The sequence below is a fragment of the Equus quagga genome, chromosome 5, assembly GCF_021613505.1.
Source record: "Equus quagga isolate Etosha38 chromosome 5, UCLA_HA_Equagga_1.0, whole genome shotgun sequence".
In the NCBI taxonomy this organism is placed as follows: Eukaryota; Metazoa; Chordata; class Mammalia; order Perissodactyla; family Equidae; genus Equus; species Equus quagga.
The window spans coordinates 432,002-448,575 of record NC_060271.1 but is presented as its reverse complement, the minus strand read 5'-3'; the positions used below and the strand labels follow the sequence as shown (position 1 = coordinate 448,575).

Genomic DNA, 16,574 nt, shown 5'->3' with positions numbered 1-16,574 from the left:
TCTTCTTAAATATTGTGCGTCAATCACCTGTGGTTCTTAGTGATGTGTTCTCTTACGTTTCTAAGCATATATGACTGTAGTAAGTCATATTTGTAAAGGAGTTTTCAATTCACAAAACTCTTCCACATGCATCATCATTTTTGCCCCTGTGAAGTATGCAGGGCAGGTCAGCGCCATTAGCATTATTTTAGGAACGTGGAGGTTGGGCTTCACAGGAGAAAGCTGCACAGACAGTAGCGAGTAAAGTCAAGACTCAGAGTAGGTCTTTAATCCCTAGATCTTTTACTTTTCATTAAGTCATATTACCAACGTTGCTAGTGTCCAGAAATATAAAATGACTCCACGTGGACTAAGAAAGTTCTGAAATAACGTTAAGGGACTCGGTAGCAAACGCATGTACTGTATTTTTAGAATGAGACTGATTTACGTTTGGGGGCTTTTAATTGCAGTCATCCATCAGTTTTAAACTTTCAATGTCTAAATATAAAGATTCGGCAATGTAAATGAGCCAGCTGCATTTTTACACAGAGTATGAATTGATGAGTTTATGAATGAGTGAAGTAATGGAAATAACAGCAAGTCTAAGATTATTCTCACTCATTTTAATAGCCTAAGCCATATGTCAGTACCTTGGAGAGCTTCCAATTTTACGCCGACGCTCCCCTACGTTCTCAGAAAAGACAGGTTTTCAATCGCCAAAGGAAAATAGGAAGCATTGTACATTGATATGTTCCACAATTTTTTGAAACCTAAAAGGTTATTTCATTTTTCATTTTCCTACCTGAAAATGGACTTCCTTTTTGCCCCATTTAAAATAAAACCGCCCATGGTTTGTGATCTTGTGAAATTTTATTTAAGCATCTTTATGGTATTTTTTTCCTATAGGAAACATTTCTTTGCCACGTCTGCAAACCAAAATATGCTTTTCCAAGGAGCTTCTTAAGAGAAAATCAGCTCTCCCTATTTCGAGTGGTTTTTGTTCATGGGTAAGACCTATTTCTGAAGACGTCATGGAAGCAAAGTGTGGGTCTCCACAGGTGTAGCCAGGAGCTGCCCCACCGCAGGAGGGAGGCCCCTCCACGCCCTGCCGCGCACGCGCACGCGCTCCCCGCCCCCACCTGACCGCACCTGCCAGGTCACAAACCCCTTTCCACCAGCTCGCGCTCCCTCCCGGAGGCTCAGTCTTGTCTCCTGTTGATTGGTCGGAGCCCAAGAGGGCGCGTCCAATCAGCAATCCCTCCTGCGCAACCTACGCCCGCTCTTCCCGCCCCTCTGGGGCCCGACCTTCTTTGTGACTGGTGCGCGCGCAGGCCACTCAGCGCGGCGGGAGAGGTGTGCAGGGGCGGGGCGCAGGTGCGGCGGCGCGGCGGCTGGGCCGCGAGGCGGGCGGCGAGGAGGGGCGCACCGGCGGCGGCGGCCCAGGCCTGGCGCGGAGCGGCGCGGGGCGGCCCCCGAGCTTTCCCGCGGCGAGCAGGTGGTCCACGCCGCGCCGCAGCAGCGCGGCGGGGAGGGCGGCGCGGGGGACGGCGGCCCGGCCATGGAAGAGACGCGGCCGCCGCCGCAGGCCGCGCTGTCGCTGTGCGACAGCCTCGTCATCTGGGTGAGTACCAGGAGAGGCGAGGCGCGGGGCCGGGCGAGTCGGCCGGCCGCCCGTGTGTCCCCAGGTGAGCCCGAGGAGCGGCCGGGCCGCGCGCCCCCGCGCCTGCCGTCGCCCTCGAGGCGGGAGTGCACCTGCGGGTCGCGCGGCAGGGGCGTGCGCGGGTGCGCGGGGTGGAGGAGCTCCAGGGGGAGGGGGAGGAAGGGTCGTCTTCCCGCGATCGTGCTCCTAACGGCTGGGGCTGGAGCCGAGCCCCCGTCCCCTTTCCTGCCCCCTGGCCCGTTTTCTCCCTGCCCCGCGCCCAAGCCTGGATCGCCGACCCTCTCGCCTTGTGTCTGCTGAACGGCCTGCCCAGGGGACCTTTGTGCCGCTTGGGAGTGAAGACCCCCTCTGAAACCTCCCTCCCACCCCAACCACCTTGCTCTACTTGGACACAGGTGGCGAAGAGCTGGTTTTAGTTCCTGGATCAGTGGTTCTCCAGGACCCTAGGACATCTGAATTTGGAGATGCCTGTTAGAAGATATGTTTCCACGTATTTCCTGCGTGGAGAAAAAGATTTGTTGGGAATGGGGCTCATAGTCCCTTTTTCTCGCTGGTCCCCCTCCCCGTCCAACGAAGAAACATTTTTGTTCAAGAAAAAGACTTGGTATTTTCGTTAGCGCTTTATCCGTGTTTACTATTTTTGTTAATTTGTGTTGGGTTTGGACAGGAAGTCAGTCCCCAGTATTCCCGTCAGCAAAATGTCGTCTCACCTCTTGGAGGTGCTCAGCGACCAGGGAGCTGGCACTCAGGTGTGGTTTCTGAACCATGATGGGCAAGGTTGGTGCTCAGTGGCCCGCACAGTGCTGTTGAGGGTGCCCATCTGCGAACCACTTGTTTAGTTGCATGTAGGAGTGTGCGCAGAATGGAATGTAAACAGACTGGTCAGCGGCGGTAATCGGTTGATAAGATTTCCCAGTGATCTCTTACCGTGTGTAATTCAGAAGGATGAGAAATCAGGGGAGGCTCTGTCAGTGTACGAAGTCTGCTGGAAATAACCGTAATTTAAAGCAGCTTTCACACTTCGGAGGAAAATAGCTTTTGCTTTAAGTGGAATGCAAGTATCTAGGGTTTCTGAGTGAAAAGCAATTACAGGTCACCTGTACGTTCATTTAAAATAAGTGTTAGGGGTTAGATGCTGTGTTTAAGACTGTCAGGAAACGAGGCAACATTATTTTTAATGTGTTAAAACAACTGACGAATTAAATGGTACACCCTAATCTGTTGCTCTGTTGCTCTGACTTCATAGTAAACTTGGTCTTCGTGGTGACTTATGTATGAGGTGGTGGAGAAACAGAGGATGTTCTTGGATTGTATTAGTACAATGTTTTAAAATATTATGTGATTATGTCTGTTCTTTTAACCAGTATTGATTGAATTCCTACTTTGTAGAAGGCACTGAGAAAGACAGATATCCAGAATAATCAAAGAACTTTTCATTTTAGTTGGAGTTACAATGGAAGGCAAAATTCCTTAAAAACTGCAAAAATGTTATAAACCAAATCATGAGGAATCATAGATGACAGAGTAGCATTGGTTTTTACTTCTCCATTTCTCTGCCAGGTTGCTGAAAACACTGGAGAAAATGAAATTCTTGTGTTGCCTCTACCACTGCTGTGACAGCGGCATTCCCTTGTTCTCATGACACTGCCCAGCTTTGTGACTAAGAGTAACCACAGTTCCTCACGCATTTCTCCCTGCAAGCCTTTCTTACTACCCTCTTCCAGCCCCAAACTCTTCTCCCCCTCAGGAAAATGGCCTCCCCCTTGTCTTTGGCTCTGGCTCTAGATCCCATCCCTTCTGCATTTTTCTGTCATTTATCCTCTCTCTGTATTTACTTCTTCCTCTCAGTTGGCTCCTTCCCCTCTACCTGTAAATCTGCTCAGATCTTCCCCAACTAAAAAGAAAGAACAGAGCCAGCACTCCTTATTAAACCACACTGCATTTCTCCTTCCCAGTCAGATTTCTTGAGGGTTTTTTATACCCACCCTTCATACTTCCTGAAGCTTCATTCACCCCTCAACCCACTGCACTTGAGCTGCTTTTCTCTAAGGCCTTCACTTACTTACTGGATTTGGTAAACTGAGAACTGTTACATTATCCTTGTCTTACTCGTTGGTTCCTTTCTGAAATTATCTTCTGCCTTAGTTTCCTGAGTGCTTGTCTCTTGGCTTTCCTTTACCTCTGGATGATTCCCTGGACTTTGCTGTCTTCTTTTGCCTTTGCCAGCCACTGCTGTGTTGATGTTGCCCCACCCCCAGACTTTCTCCGGACTCCCCTCATGCCACCGTGCTCACCATGCTGCACTCACTTTCTGTGTCTTGAGGAAGTTAAGCTTTTTATATATACATACACATCAGAGCTTTTATATTTCTCTTCTGTCTACCTCGAATATTCTTCTTCTAGTTCTTCCAGTGACTAGCTTCTTCTCACCATTCAGTTCTTGGGTCTGTTGTCATCTTTTAGAGAGACACTGTGACAGTGAGTGACCTACCTGTCCCCCACTCCTGTCCCATTGTAACCTGTTAGCCCTTTCTGTTGGGTCTGTAACACTTAACACTTTCTAAAGTCATTCCGTTTGCTCCTTGGCGTCAGAACCCTTGTCTGACGTGTTTACTACTCTCTTCCCGGGAACAAGCCTGGCTAGGGTCTCCAATACAACCTGAATCAAAGTGGTGATAGTAAATATCCTTGTCTTGATCCTGACCTCAGAGACCAGTATTTCACCATTCAGTATGTAGGTTGTTGTAGATACCTGGAGTGAATTTTTAACTATATCGTAGAGGATTGATGGATTTCAGCAAATAGAAATCAAGAGAAGTGAGTTTTCCAGACACAGGGAAGAATCCCTAACATTAATGTAAACGGTCTCCTTGGGCAATAGATTGAAAGGAGATAGTGGGAGGCTCGTTTGTCATGATATGTCTCTTAATGTGCTCCCTGCCATGCTAAGTAATGTGACGTGTTGAGGGGAAGTAGTAGGACAGATAAGATGTAAAAGTTATGATGATGCCAAAGTATGGAGGTGAGAAGTCATGAGAAAAAGTTGGTTAGGTGAAGAGCTGCCCTTTTGGCAGTCTTTAAAAGGTTATATTTTATGATTTGGAACTCATCTTAAAATAATTTTTAGAAATGTTGTACTGCTACTTAGCAAAAAATTTAGGACTGATGGATAAAATTGGGCATCCGTGGTGGAGGGAGTATGAGAGTTTGAAGTATTTGCCATGAAGATAAATGTAACTCTTCTTCTTGGCTCTGTGACATTTGGAGGAAATGGAAAATCTTTGGACTTTACTTTCACCAATAAAATCAGAGATTGGACAAGATTGTTTTTAATGGTTCCTTTGTTTCTTGCATTCTTTGACTTTGGCACACAGGTGAAGAAAGACTAATACCAAATATATGCCCAAATTAACAAGAAACATTAAAGGCTGAATCATTCTTATGAAGATCTTAAAACAGTGATCTTTGTGAAATGAGCAGCTCGAGGAGGAGAGTATGAGAAGAGCGTTGACCCAAGCTTGAGGTTTTCTTGGCTCTCAGGTGTGAAAAACCCCTTTTCTTCCTTGATTTCTGTGACATTTATATTGAAGCAGTTCAGAAACAGCATTTCCACATTTCTGGTTGTTCACGGTATTTAAAAATAAAGAAGAAAATAAGATGGTTATTTGCCAGAACACTGTGTTTAGTGATGGAAGCCCTGTCTGTTCTTGTTGGGTTGCCTGCTGAAAAGTTTGTGCCTCTTCATGTCTGTGAAGAGTAGTGTGGAAGAATACATTTCCTTTTGTCCCTCTGCTTTGGCTTCACTCCTCCCATTTAGCTTTTTAAATACTCACTCTTGATTATAAAGCCTTTCAGTTTAGCCAAATGAAATTATATTCTCTGTTACGTAATTTGTTTTGCAACTAGTTTGAGAACTTCCAAAGACACTCCAATTTCCATGGCTGTGAGAAGGAGAAACTGGTCTTAATCTGGGCATGGTGGGCAACCAGGCAGCTACTTAATATATATATATATACTCCTTTTACATATTTATTTACTATTTTGCCTAATATTATGTGCTCTGAAATTGTCCTTTTTAAATCACTAATCATACCCAGTTTGTAAAAAGTTGATGTAAAGTATAAGTAGGAAGGGTTGAGAAGTGGAAGCCACAGTTTAACTGAAACTATATGATTATCTTCCTTTTTTTTGTTTATTGAGCTTATGATAGTTTACGACATTGTGAAATTTCAGTTGTGCATTGTTGTTTGTCAGTCATCTTATAGGTGCACCCCTTCACCTTCAGTGCCCACCCCCTGCCCCCCTTCCCCCTTGGAACCACTAATCTGTTCTGTTTACCTATTCGTTTATTATCTTCCACATATGAGTGGAATCATATAGCATTTGTCTTTCTCTATCTGGCTTATTTCACTTAACATAATACCCTCAAGGTCTATCCATGTTGTGAATGGGACACTTTTGTCATTTTTTATGGCTGAGTAGTATTCCATTGTATATATATACCATATCATCTTTATCAGTCTGTGGGAACTTAGGTTGCTTCCACGTCTTGGCTATTGTGAATGATGCTGCCATCAACATAGGGGTGCATAAGTCTCTTTGAATTGCTGATTTCAAGTTCTTTGGATAGTGATTATCTTCCTTTTAAAGATGCCCCAAACTGTGGGGTTTCTGTTCCCTGTACATCAACCCACTTGGAAAATCCTTCCTATTTTATTTTAAATATTCCATGAGGTTACTCTGTCCTCTCAGTCAGCATTACCCTAATTGTCTGTAAGCTATCTGTTTATGAGTGAGACCATTATTAACAAGCCTTCTAACTGACTCAGGCCTAAAGCCTCTCTCTGCTGCTCCCTGCGTCCCTGTCGCTGCCGTCCAAAGCACACTAAAGTGCCACTCTCTGCCTTGCTGTTCTGCGGTGCTTCTTCCTCACCCAGAGCACTAGTCTAAAGAACTGATGTGCATAAGAATCCCTTAGGGATGTTCTGATTTAATGTGTTTGGAGATCCTGATACATGTTCTTAGGCCCCACACTTTGAGAAACCCTGACTCATAGCTAATGTGCTAACAGCTATTGAGCTTGTACCCGACACCAGGCACTGATCTAAGTACACTATGTTTGCTAATTCGTTTAATTCTCAAACCGTCTTGTGATGTAGAAACTATTCTGCTGTTTCCCATAATACAGATGATACTGTTAAGGGTAAGTCCAAGCTTCTTGCCGTGGCCTTCCAGAGTGCTGACCCTGCCTTTGTTTTTAACCCCCTTGGTCATCAGGCCTTCCCTGTCCATCCTTGCGCAGGGAATCCAGTAATACTGAGCTGCACGTTGTCTGAAATACCATCTCTTTTCATGTATTTGTGCTTGTATCATGTTCCTATTTCCTGAAGCTTCTTCCTCCTGGCCTTTTCTTTACTCAAGATCTTCCATTCAGAAATCATCTCTGTGGGGCTGGCTCTGTGGCCAAGTGGTTAAGTTCGCGCGCTCTGCTTCAGCGGCCCAGGGTTTCGCCAGTTCGAATCTTGAGCGCAGACGTGGCACCGCTCATCAAGCCATGGTGAGGTGGCGTCCCACACGGCACAACTAGAAGGACCCACAACTAAAAATACACAGCTCTTTACCCAGGGGGCTTTGGGAGAAAAAGGAAGAAGAAAATCTTAAAAAAAAAAAAGAGAGAGAGATCATCTCTAAGTCTTTCCTAAGTACAGTCCCCAGTTAGACTAGTTGACTCTTGTATATTTCAGAATATTTTGTGCCTACTGCAGTCATGAGACTAGAAATGGAATTCTCTAGAAATGATTTGTGTCTTTTTCTCTTCTCCTTAACTCTTGATTGAAGCTACTTGAAGGTAGAAACCTGGTGGTTTTCCTTTGTAGCTCCATCCTGTGCTGCACTGCTCCACGTAGAGTAGGGGTGTGGCAAGGTATCTTTGTGCACTTTGAAAGTAACTGAAGCTAGATTTAGTTTCTCCAGTCTCCAAAAGGTCATTCCTCCATTCTGTATTAGATAATGGAGACAGATTTGTAGAATCTCGTAATACACAGAACCACTAAAGGTGAATTATGGTGGCAGAGAATTTTATTGGATTAAGATAGTTAAGTGGTAAACTAAGGAATTATAATTGAATATTAAAGGAGATGAATATGTGTAGGAAAAAAGGATCGTAGTTTATTTAATTTAGATACTTACGGGTTGAGCTTAGATTTCTAGAAAGTATATGATCCATGTTACTTCTTTTGTACTTTGCTTTTTAAAAATTCTTCTGTCTTATATTTGATTATTAGAAAAAGATGCCACCATTACACTTCTCTTTTTAATATGTACATGAATATTTAACAAATAAAGATTTTAAAAGTTAGTAATACCTAAAGCCAAACTAGACAGAAACAGCTTGACAGGGTGGTTGGGCGCTGGCCCGTTCATGCCCTAAGGCTAGGTGTTGGGCAGCAGGCAGAGGTCCTGCTGTCTTTTAGAGCTCCTTGACACCTAGTGTTAAGACTTGAACTGCTGGCCTGTGTTTTCCTACCGAATCATGTGAGTGAAATTTTAACTTGCAAATGTTATCTTAAAGTTCTTTTTCTGATGTTATTCTAACAATAGACAAAAGACAGACTATTGCTATCTTAAGAGTTCTACATGTGGCTTTCAGAAATTCTGAAGTACTTCATACATGACATCAATATATTTGACTTTTTAGGTAAAATTTTTCATGATTTTATGAAATGTTAAGTGTTTATTTTTATAAAAATATTACGCAGCCATAGAAACTTATTGGTACAGTTTCATTTCTTTGGCAAGGTCTGAATTTAAACAAAACAGGACAATTTTTAGCTATTTTTCTCTTTAATATTCAAGCATATATGTATATTTTGCAGGAAGGTAATGCTACCCTCTAGGTATAAAGAGGTGGTAAAGTAATTTGCTTTATGTCATTTTAGCTGCAGACTTTCAATACTGCTGCCCCTTGTCAAGATGTCAAACAGCTGACTAATGGAGTTGCCATGGCACAAGTTCTTCATCAAATGTAAGTCCAGACTCTTCCTGAGTAAATTGTAAACCCAATACTGAGAAAGAAAATTTAGACTTGTATCCTAAAGGCTGCTGAAACTTTCTTCTATTCAGTGATGACAAGCATATGGTACCAAGGCGTTCTTGCAGCTAGGGAACTAAAAATAAGTTCATCATCTGATTATTTCTTGCTGTTTATAGAGATACGTCTTAATTAAATGAGCAGTCAGGATTCTTATCTATTCAAGAGATGTTAATTTTGAACTTGTTCTGGTCATATTCACAAGTTACAGTAACTGGGAAAGAAACAGGTTAAATGAATTTTACAATTGCTCATAATGTCTCCTTCAGTTATGCTGTTGTCATTTTAAGGTATCAGTACACGGAGGTGATTATTTTAGAGATAATTGAAACATACTGGATTTGGAAAAAACATTAAATTTTAAAATCTGTATTTGAATTAATAGTAATTGTATGAATCTAACAATAATGAAATGATGTATAAATGAAATTTGAAGTCACAAATGCTGGGGAACCTTAACTAAAGTGATTCTGTTTGGGTTAGGCCTTTTTAATATAGTTATATAATATCAAGAGTTCCTAAATCCATTATTTCCTAATTTTTGCCACACATGGTGCAAGCATTAGGATTATAATGTCTACAATATGAGCTGTACCCTTAGTAGGACAAACAGGGCCAATTCTGTAGTCATAATTTATTAATTAATAGTCATTGACTTTGTATTATCTTACTTTCATGATAATATAATCTTCAATGAGACCGGAATCCTCTGTCTGCTACGTTGTTTCATAGTCAGAGACAGTTTATTTAATTGTTGCCGTCGTTTTGTAAAGCTTTCTTGTGATTGACATTGAGAACTCTGTAGATGGTTAGCAAAAATTCTTTACCACTCTTAGAAAAACACCTTAAAGCAATATCAAAATCCTAATTACTTGGAATCTTTAAAATGATCTAATTTGAATAGATGTTTTATGGTTAACTCAATATTAACACTTTACGAGACAAACCTAACATGTTAACATTTTTGGGGGGCAGCTATTCTAAAATATGCCTTCCTCCCCTGTTTTCTTAAAAATGTTTCTTAAATATTTTATTTATGTATACCCTGATTGGTTTCAAACTGATTTAATTGGTCAGAGCCACGTATTCTGAACATGGTCCGTTCCTGGTGATTTGGGGAAGCCATGGTTGTTTCTTGTTCTTAGAATGTACGCTTTGCCTGCTGTCACTGTGGTGTGTTGTGGGTACTGGTGTAGATGCAGCTACACTGTGGTTGGTATAGATATCAGGCTGGTGTGTGTTCACTCACTTCAACAGTGCCATCCTAAGATGTCATTTATACGCATTGCGGTGGCTTTAGTAGTTTTGTACCACAATACAAGAGACCTGTTTTTATTATGATACAGCGCATATGGCTCTTTGCCCTCCTATAAACTAGCACCATGCCTGATGTTTAGAGTCGGGTCAGGTCAATTTTAGTTAAACTGTATCCCTTACCACCATCTTATTTTTCCATAAGCTGTTGGATTCTCCCGTTATTGCTTATGCTCTCTGTCTCTGATTTTCTTTTTAGTCTCTCTTTTGGATCTTACTGTCTTCTGATAGTTTTTCTGCAGGAATAATAAAATAGCCAACCAATCAGAAAGCTCTCTTTCTTCATAAAACAAATGACAGTGACCTAAAATTGAGCCTAAACCTCTTTTTTGTTTTGTTTGCCTGTTTTTGCATGTACTTAGATGTCCAAACCTCCTTATCATTTAAGGGCCATTTGAAATTTTTTCTTTTTGAACTGCTTCCAGTCTTGCAGCTTTTCAGAAGTCTGGATCCAGATGGTGGCACCTGTAGCATACGTTTTTCCACCACTTGGGTCACTGTATCATATTCCTGCTAAAAGGGCAGACTTTACCATGTTTCTTTGAACAATTCTAAGCACTTTATATATGTTTCAATTTACTGTGTATTACACTTGTGGCTATTGTGACTCACATCAAATCACATCAAAGTTGTTAAGGTGAGACGGGAAACTTTGCTTTTTAAGGAATTGGCAAAGTTTAACAAATAATTCTTTCATTATTTACCTGAGGCAGGTATGCTTGTAAATAATGAAATCTTAATAATCAGTGCCCAAACTATCTGACATAGACACGGGGAGTCATGGAGTTATTGCTGGGGTTCTACAATTCCTTGATTAGCTTATAGTCTGAATACATAGTATGTATGTCTCTTTTATAAATGTATGTAGAAACTGCTGTTATTTAAAAAACACATGGGGAAAAACTATAACTACAACTGTATTAGTTTCCTGGGGTTGCCATAACAAAGTGCTACAGACGCGGTGCTTAAAACAACAAAAATGTGTTCTCTCCCGATTCTGGAGGTTAGAGGTCCTAAATCAAGGTGTTGCCTGGCCGTGCTCCCTGCAGAGCCCTTAGGGCAGGGGTCATCCCTGCTTCTTCCAGCTTCTGCCAGCCCAGGCCTCTCTCGGTTTGTGGCAGCATTACTCCAGTCTGTGTCTCCGTGTTCATGTGGCTGTCTTCCCTCTGTGTATCTCTGTGTCTCCTCTCCTCTCAGAAGGACACCAGTCATGTTGGATTAAGCCAATCCTAATTTAGGATGACCTCATCTTAATTACATCTGCAAAGACCCTATTTCTAAAAAGGTCACATTCACGGGTACCAGGGGTTAGGCTTGAACATATCTTTTCAGGGAACATAATTCAACCCACAACAATTATAAATAGTGTTGTCACTTCCCCCAAAAGAAATGCTTAGCTCTGTCCCTTTAAGCATCAGAGAACTTACTCTGCTTTTTTATTGTCTTTGACTAGACATTTTCACAAGAGGGAAAAGAATGAGACAGAGAATATAGAATATTCAGAGACCTCAAGTATCGTGCACTTATTTGTTCATTCATTCAGCAGATATTTGAGGATTTAAAATGGTAAATCACAATAGCCAACATCTGAGTATTTACTGCATATAAGACGTTGTTGTTGACCTTATCCATGTGATTTCATTTAATTTTTGCTGCTCTCTGAGGTAGGCCTTATTCTTATCCAAAACTTAGGGATGAGGAAACAGGTTTAGAGGGCTGAAATGACTTTCGTAAAATCAAGTAATGAGTACACAGCAGAGCCGGGATGTGTGTCAGGTGACTTGACTCTGAAGCTCGTCCTCCCAGTCAGCTGTAATCATTGAAATCTGGTGTCTGGAACCCCTCTGGATAGATTTGTACTTTGGGGTCTTAATAAATGAAAGGCCAGATGTGCATGTCCAAAATACAGATCACAGTTTGATGAGTTAAGCACAAAAGGCCTTTCGATTATTCAAGATATTCTTGAAAATTCAAGAATAGTGTCAGAGTGTCCATTGAAGCGACACAACTATGTTGTACATAGTAATGAGTTGCATTAAGTACTACCTGTGTTTACTTGTTAATGTTGTTGAAGACAAATGCCATAGTGGAATTAAAAAATAGTCATGTAGTCATTCCTACTTAGTTTTATTAGAAAACAATTGGATCATATTTTGTTTCCTTAGTCTCATGTCCCATTCTTATTTGGTGTCCCTTGAGTTTCACTGAAGTTCTGGAAAATATAAGAAAAGGAGCTAATTTTGGGGGCCAAGAGTCTAGCAAAGGCATGCAGATGTGGCAGTGCAAGAAAGTAAAAGATATGTCAATAGAGTTCTGAGGTTGGATGTCAAGTTTAACAGCGGGCAAGATTGACTACTGTTATACTTGTTTGAGAAGGATGAATTTGTTTGTAAGAAAGAAACCAGGAGATATATTTTTGTGGAGAAGTTAGATAGCATTTCTCAGTTAGGGTATTATGGGCTGAATGTTTGTATCCCTTTGAAATTCATGTGGTGAAGCCCTGAACCCCAGTGTGTTGGAGATGGGGCCTCTAAGTGAGCAAGGAAGGTTAAATGAGGCTTAAGAGTGGGGCCCTGATCCAATAGGATTAGACTCCTTATAAAAAGAGACATCAGAGAGCTCAATCTTTACACACATACAAAGAAGAGATCTTGTGAGCACACAGCAAGATGGAGCAACCTGCAAGCCAAGAGAAGAGTCCTCAGAATGAACCAGCCCAGCCAGCGTCTTGATGTTGGGTTTCCCAGCCTCCAGAACTGTGAGAAAGACATTTCTGTTGTTTGAGCCACCCAGTCTGTATTTTGTTACAGCAGCCTAAGCAGACTAAGACATAAGGCTGTAGTTGGTTTGAAATGGAAAGGAAGACCAGGATGAATGTAAGACAAAGGGAGGAGAAACTAGAAGAGGCTATCTCTAGATCCATTTTCTAAGGGGAATTACAGTGTGATTGTAGAATTATAGAATCGTATGTGAAGGTTCTTTTTTTAGAGTCAGTTGGAAGAGTGGTATAGTAGTCAGTGTTCTCCGTGGACATCCGCATGGGAAAAAAACATAAATCTAGACACCGACCTTACACCTTACACAAAAGTTAACTCAGAATGAACTGTACGTCTAAATGTAAAACTCAAAACCATAAAACTTCTAGAAGATAATATAGGAGACAAGGTAGGTGACTCTGGATGCAGCAGTATTTTTAAATACAACACCAAAAGCAATGATCCGTGAAAGAAAAAATTGGTTAAATTGAATTTCATTAAATTTAAAAACTGCTCTGTGATAGATACTTTTAAGAGAATGAAAAGTCAAGCTACAGACTTGGAGAAAATATTTGCAAGACACATATCCAATAAAATACTTGTATCCAAAATATACAAAGAATTCATAAAACTCAACAAAACAACCCAATTACAAAATGGGCAAAAGATCTGAACAGAAACCTCATCAAAGAAGATATACAGATGGCAGATAAGCATGTGAAAAGATCCTTAACATCACGTGTCAATAGAGAACTGCGCATTTAAACAAAAAGATACCACTACAAACCTATTACAGAGGCTAGAATTTAAAAAACAAAAAACTCTGACAATACCAAATGCCGACAAGGATGTGGAACAACAGAAATTCTCATTCATTGCTGGTGGGAGTACAAGATGGTAGTGCCACTTTGGAAGACAATTTGGCCGTTTCTTACAAAATTAAACACCTACGATCCCATCTGGCAATGACGCTCCCAGAAATTGATCCAAATGAGTTGAGAACCTACATCCACATGGAAGCTGCACGTGGGTGTGTACAGCAGCTTCCTTCATAATTGCCAAAAACTGCTACCAGGGTGCCTTAGTATGACATATTTAGTAAATGTTTGTTGAAGATGTTAATAAGTAATTTATTATGAGAAATTCCAAAAGAAATCCATAGGAATAACAAAAAATTGAATGGGTTCAATTACATAATATTCACTATTCTTATTAAGGACAGGCTTTAAGATATAAAATAACTTTATTGATTAAGTTTGGCATTTTTCATGTAATAAAAATGCTTTAATGTTTACCATTTCTATTCTTGTTTCAGTGATGTAGCTTGGTTCAATGAATCTTGGTTAAGCCGAATTAAAGAGGATATTGGTGACAACTGGAGAATAAAGGTATGCAGAATGAATGGCAGAAGCACTTGATCTAGTCAGTGGTTCTAAGATTAGCACTAAACTCAACTAAATCTTTTTTTCTTTTACTGACTTAAGGGTGCATTTTATTATGTATGGTTTGAGTTTTGACACTTGTGTATGTTCTTATGTCACTACCATCATAATTAGATACGGAATATTTCCATTAACCCAAAACACGCACTTATGCCCCTTCCCAGTCAATCGCCCCAGGTGGCCACAGATGTGCTGTCTGTCACTATAGATTTCTTTTCTAGAGCTCCGTATAAATGGAATCAGGAATCATGTTCTCTTTGGTACTCGGTGTGTCTAGCGTCTTTGACTCAGTGCGGTGCCTCTGAGACTCATCCACGCTGCCTGTGCTAGGAGTTGTTCCTGTTTTGCTGGGCAGTATTTCATCACATTGATGTACGACAATTTGCTCAGCCATCACCTGTTGATGGATGTTGAATTGTTTCTGTTTCCTCTCTCTTTCCTAATATTGGTAATTTATGTCTTTCATAGTTTATTCTTGGTAAGTCTGGCTTGATGTTTTTCTGTTTCATTGATGTTTTTTCAAAGAACTATCTTTTGTTTTCTATTTTATTGATTTCCTCTCTGACCTTTGTTGTTTCCTTTCGTCTCCTTACGTCTGCTCTTCTTTTTCTTGCTTCAGTTGTAGGTCCCTTTTTCCTGATATTAAGCATTGCCTTGGTCACGTTAGACACATTTTGACATACTGTGTTCTTATTTCATTCAGTTCAAAACATTTGGTAATTTCTCTTGTGATTTTTCCTTTGATCCATGGGTAAATTCAAAGTAGGTATTTCAAATTCTAAATATTTGAGGATTTTCTAGGTACTTTCTTTTATTTATTAATTTCTAATTTAATTCTCTTTTGGTTTGAGAACGTACTCTGTATTGAGAAATTCGTTTACATTTACTGAGACTTCTTTTATGACCTAACATACAGTGTCCTGGTGAATATGCCATGTGCGCTTGAAAACATGTATTCTTCAGTTCTGTAAATAGAGAGTATGTCAAATTTGTTGATAGTACTATTTACATCTTTTATGTCTTTATTGATTTTCTGTCTGATTGTTCTATCAATTAAGGAGGGAGGAGTCCTTAAATCTCTAATGATGATTGTGGATTTGTCAATTTCTCCTTTCAATTCTGTTAATTTTAAATCATGTAATTCGAATCTCTGTTAGTAGGTTTATACACATTAATTTTTTTATATCTTCTTGATGGATGAATTTACTTATCATTGTGGAATGTCTTTCTTTATCCCTGGTAATATTCTTTGTTCTGGAGTCTAATTTGTCTGATATTAATGTAGCCACTCCAGTTTTATGATTGTTTTTTGTTTTAGTATATCTTTTTCTATTCTTTCAATCTCTCTGTGTCTTTATATTGAAAGTGTTTTATGTAGACACCTAATAGTTGGGTTTTACTTTTTTTTCAATGACAATCTATTTTTTTTTAAATCTTCCATTTCTTTTCATATATTCCTGTTTTCACTTAAATCCTTGAACATTTTAAACTAAGAGTTTTAACATTATTATCTTCTATTCTTTCATCTCTCATTTCTGGGCCTGTTTCTATTGACGAAGTTTTCTATTCATTATGGCCACGTTTTCCTGCTTCTTCACAAGTGTAGTGACTGATTGAATGCTGGACGGTGTGAAGTTTATTGCTGGGTGCTGGGCTTTGTATTCCTGTAAAGAGTGTTAGACTTTGTTCTTACAGGCGGTACTTGTGAATCAGGTTGATCCTTCAAGGTTTTGGGAGAGGGAGGCAGGTGGAGAGTTATTTTTTCTTCTAGGGCTAGGTTAGACCAACTACTAAGTTGTGACCTTTTTGGGATCTTTAGGGAATGCTTGTCTATACAACATAGCCTCCTCTGATTAGTGGGAATGTCAACAATTCTGGCCTTGTGTAATCTTTGGGAATTCTTCAGTATATAGTTCCTTCGGTTGTTCCTTCCTTGGAAATTATTTTTGTTTAATCTCATTGAGCTTTACCCACACACATGCAAATTAGTGTTCAGCCAGAGTCAGAGGAACCACTGTGTAGATTTCTGGAGCTCTTTCTCTCATAGCTCTCATCTCTTCATTTGTCTGCCCTGCAAGTTCTGAGTATCTCTACCTTCCTGAACTTCTGATGTCTATCTCCTCAACTCAACGAGAACACCAGGCATTGTTTAGTTCCCCCGCCCCCATGCCGTGGTATGAAAATTGCATCCAGGGAGAAATCCTGGACTAGAGTAGGGCTCATCTTTTTTTCCCTTCTCTGAGAAATTAGCGTTCTATTTTGCCTGTTTGCTAAAACGTGAAAACAGTTGTTCCTTGTATTTTTTCCTGTTTTCTAGTTTGTGGCAGGAGAGT

General features: G+C 40.5%; 1 protein-coding gene across 2 annotated transcripts in view; it reads left to right on the top strand.

Moving 5' to 3' along the window:
- Nucleotides 1-1,353: 1,353 nt before the first annotated feature.
- HOOK1 (hook microtubule tethering protein 1) overlaps nt 1,354-16,574 on the top strand; it is a 65,178-nt gene continuing 49,957 nt past the window's right edge. The window contains exons 1-3 of one of the 2 annotated variants that reach the window (XM_046660869.1): nt 1,354-1,600; nt 8,578-8,663; nt 14,115-14,187. In XM_046660869.1, coding sequence (XP_046516825.1) covers nt 1,538-1,600; nt 8,578-8,663; nt 14,115-14,187 — 222 coding nt within the window. In that variant the 5' untranslated portion in view covers nt 1,354-1,537. Of the gene's footprint in view, nt 1,601-5,026; nt 5,180-8,577; nt 8,664-14,114; nt 14,188-16,574 lie in introns of those variants that run through there. The other variant, XM_046660870.1, reaches the window with a different exon arrangement.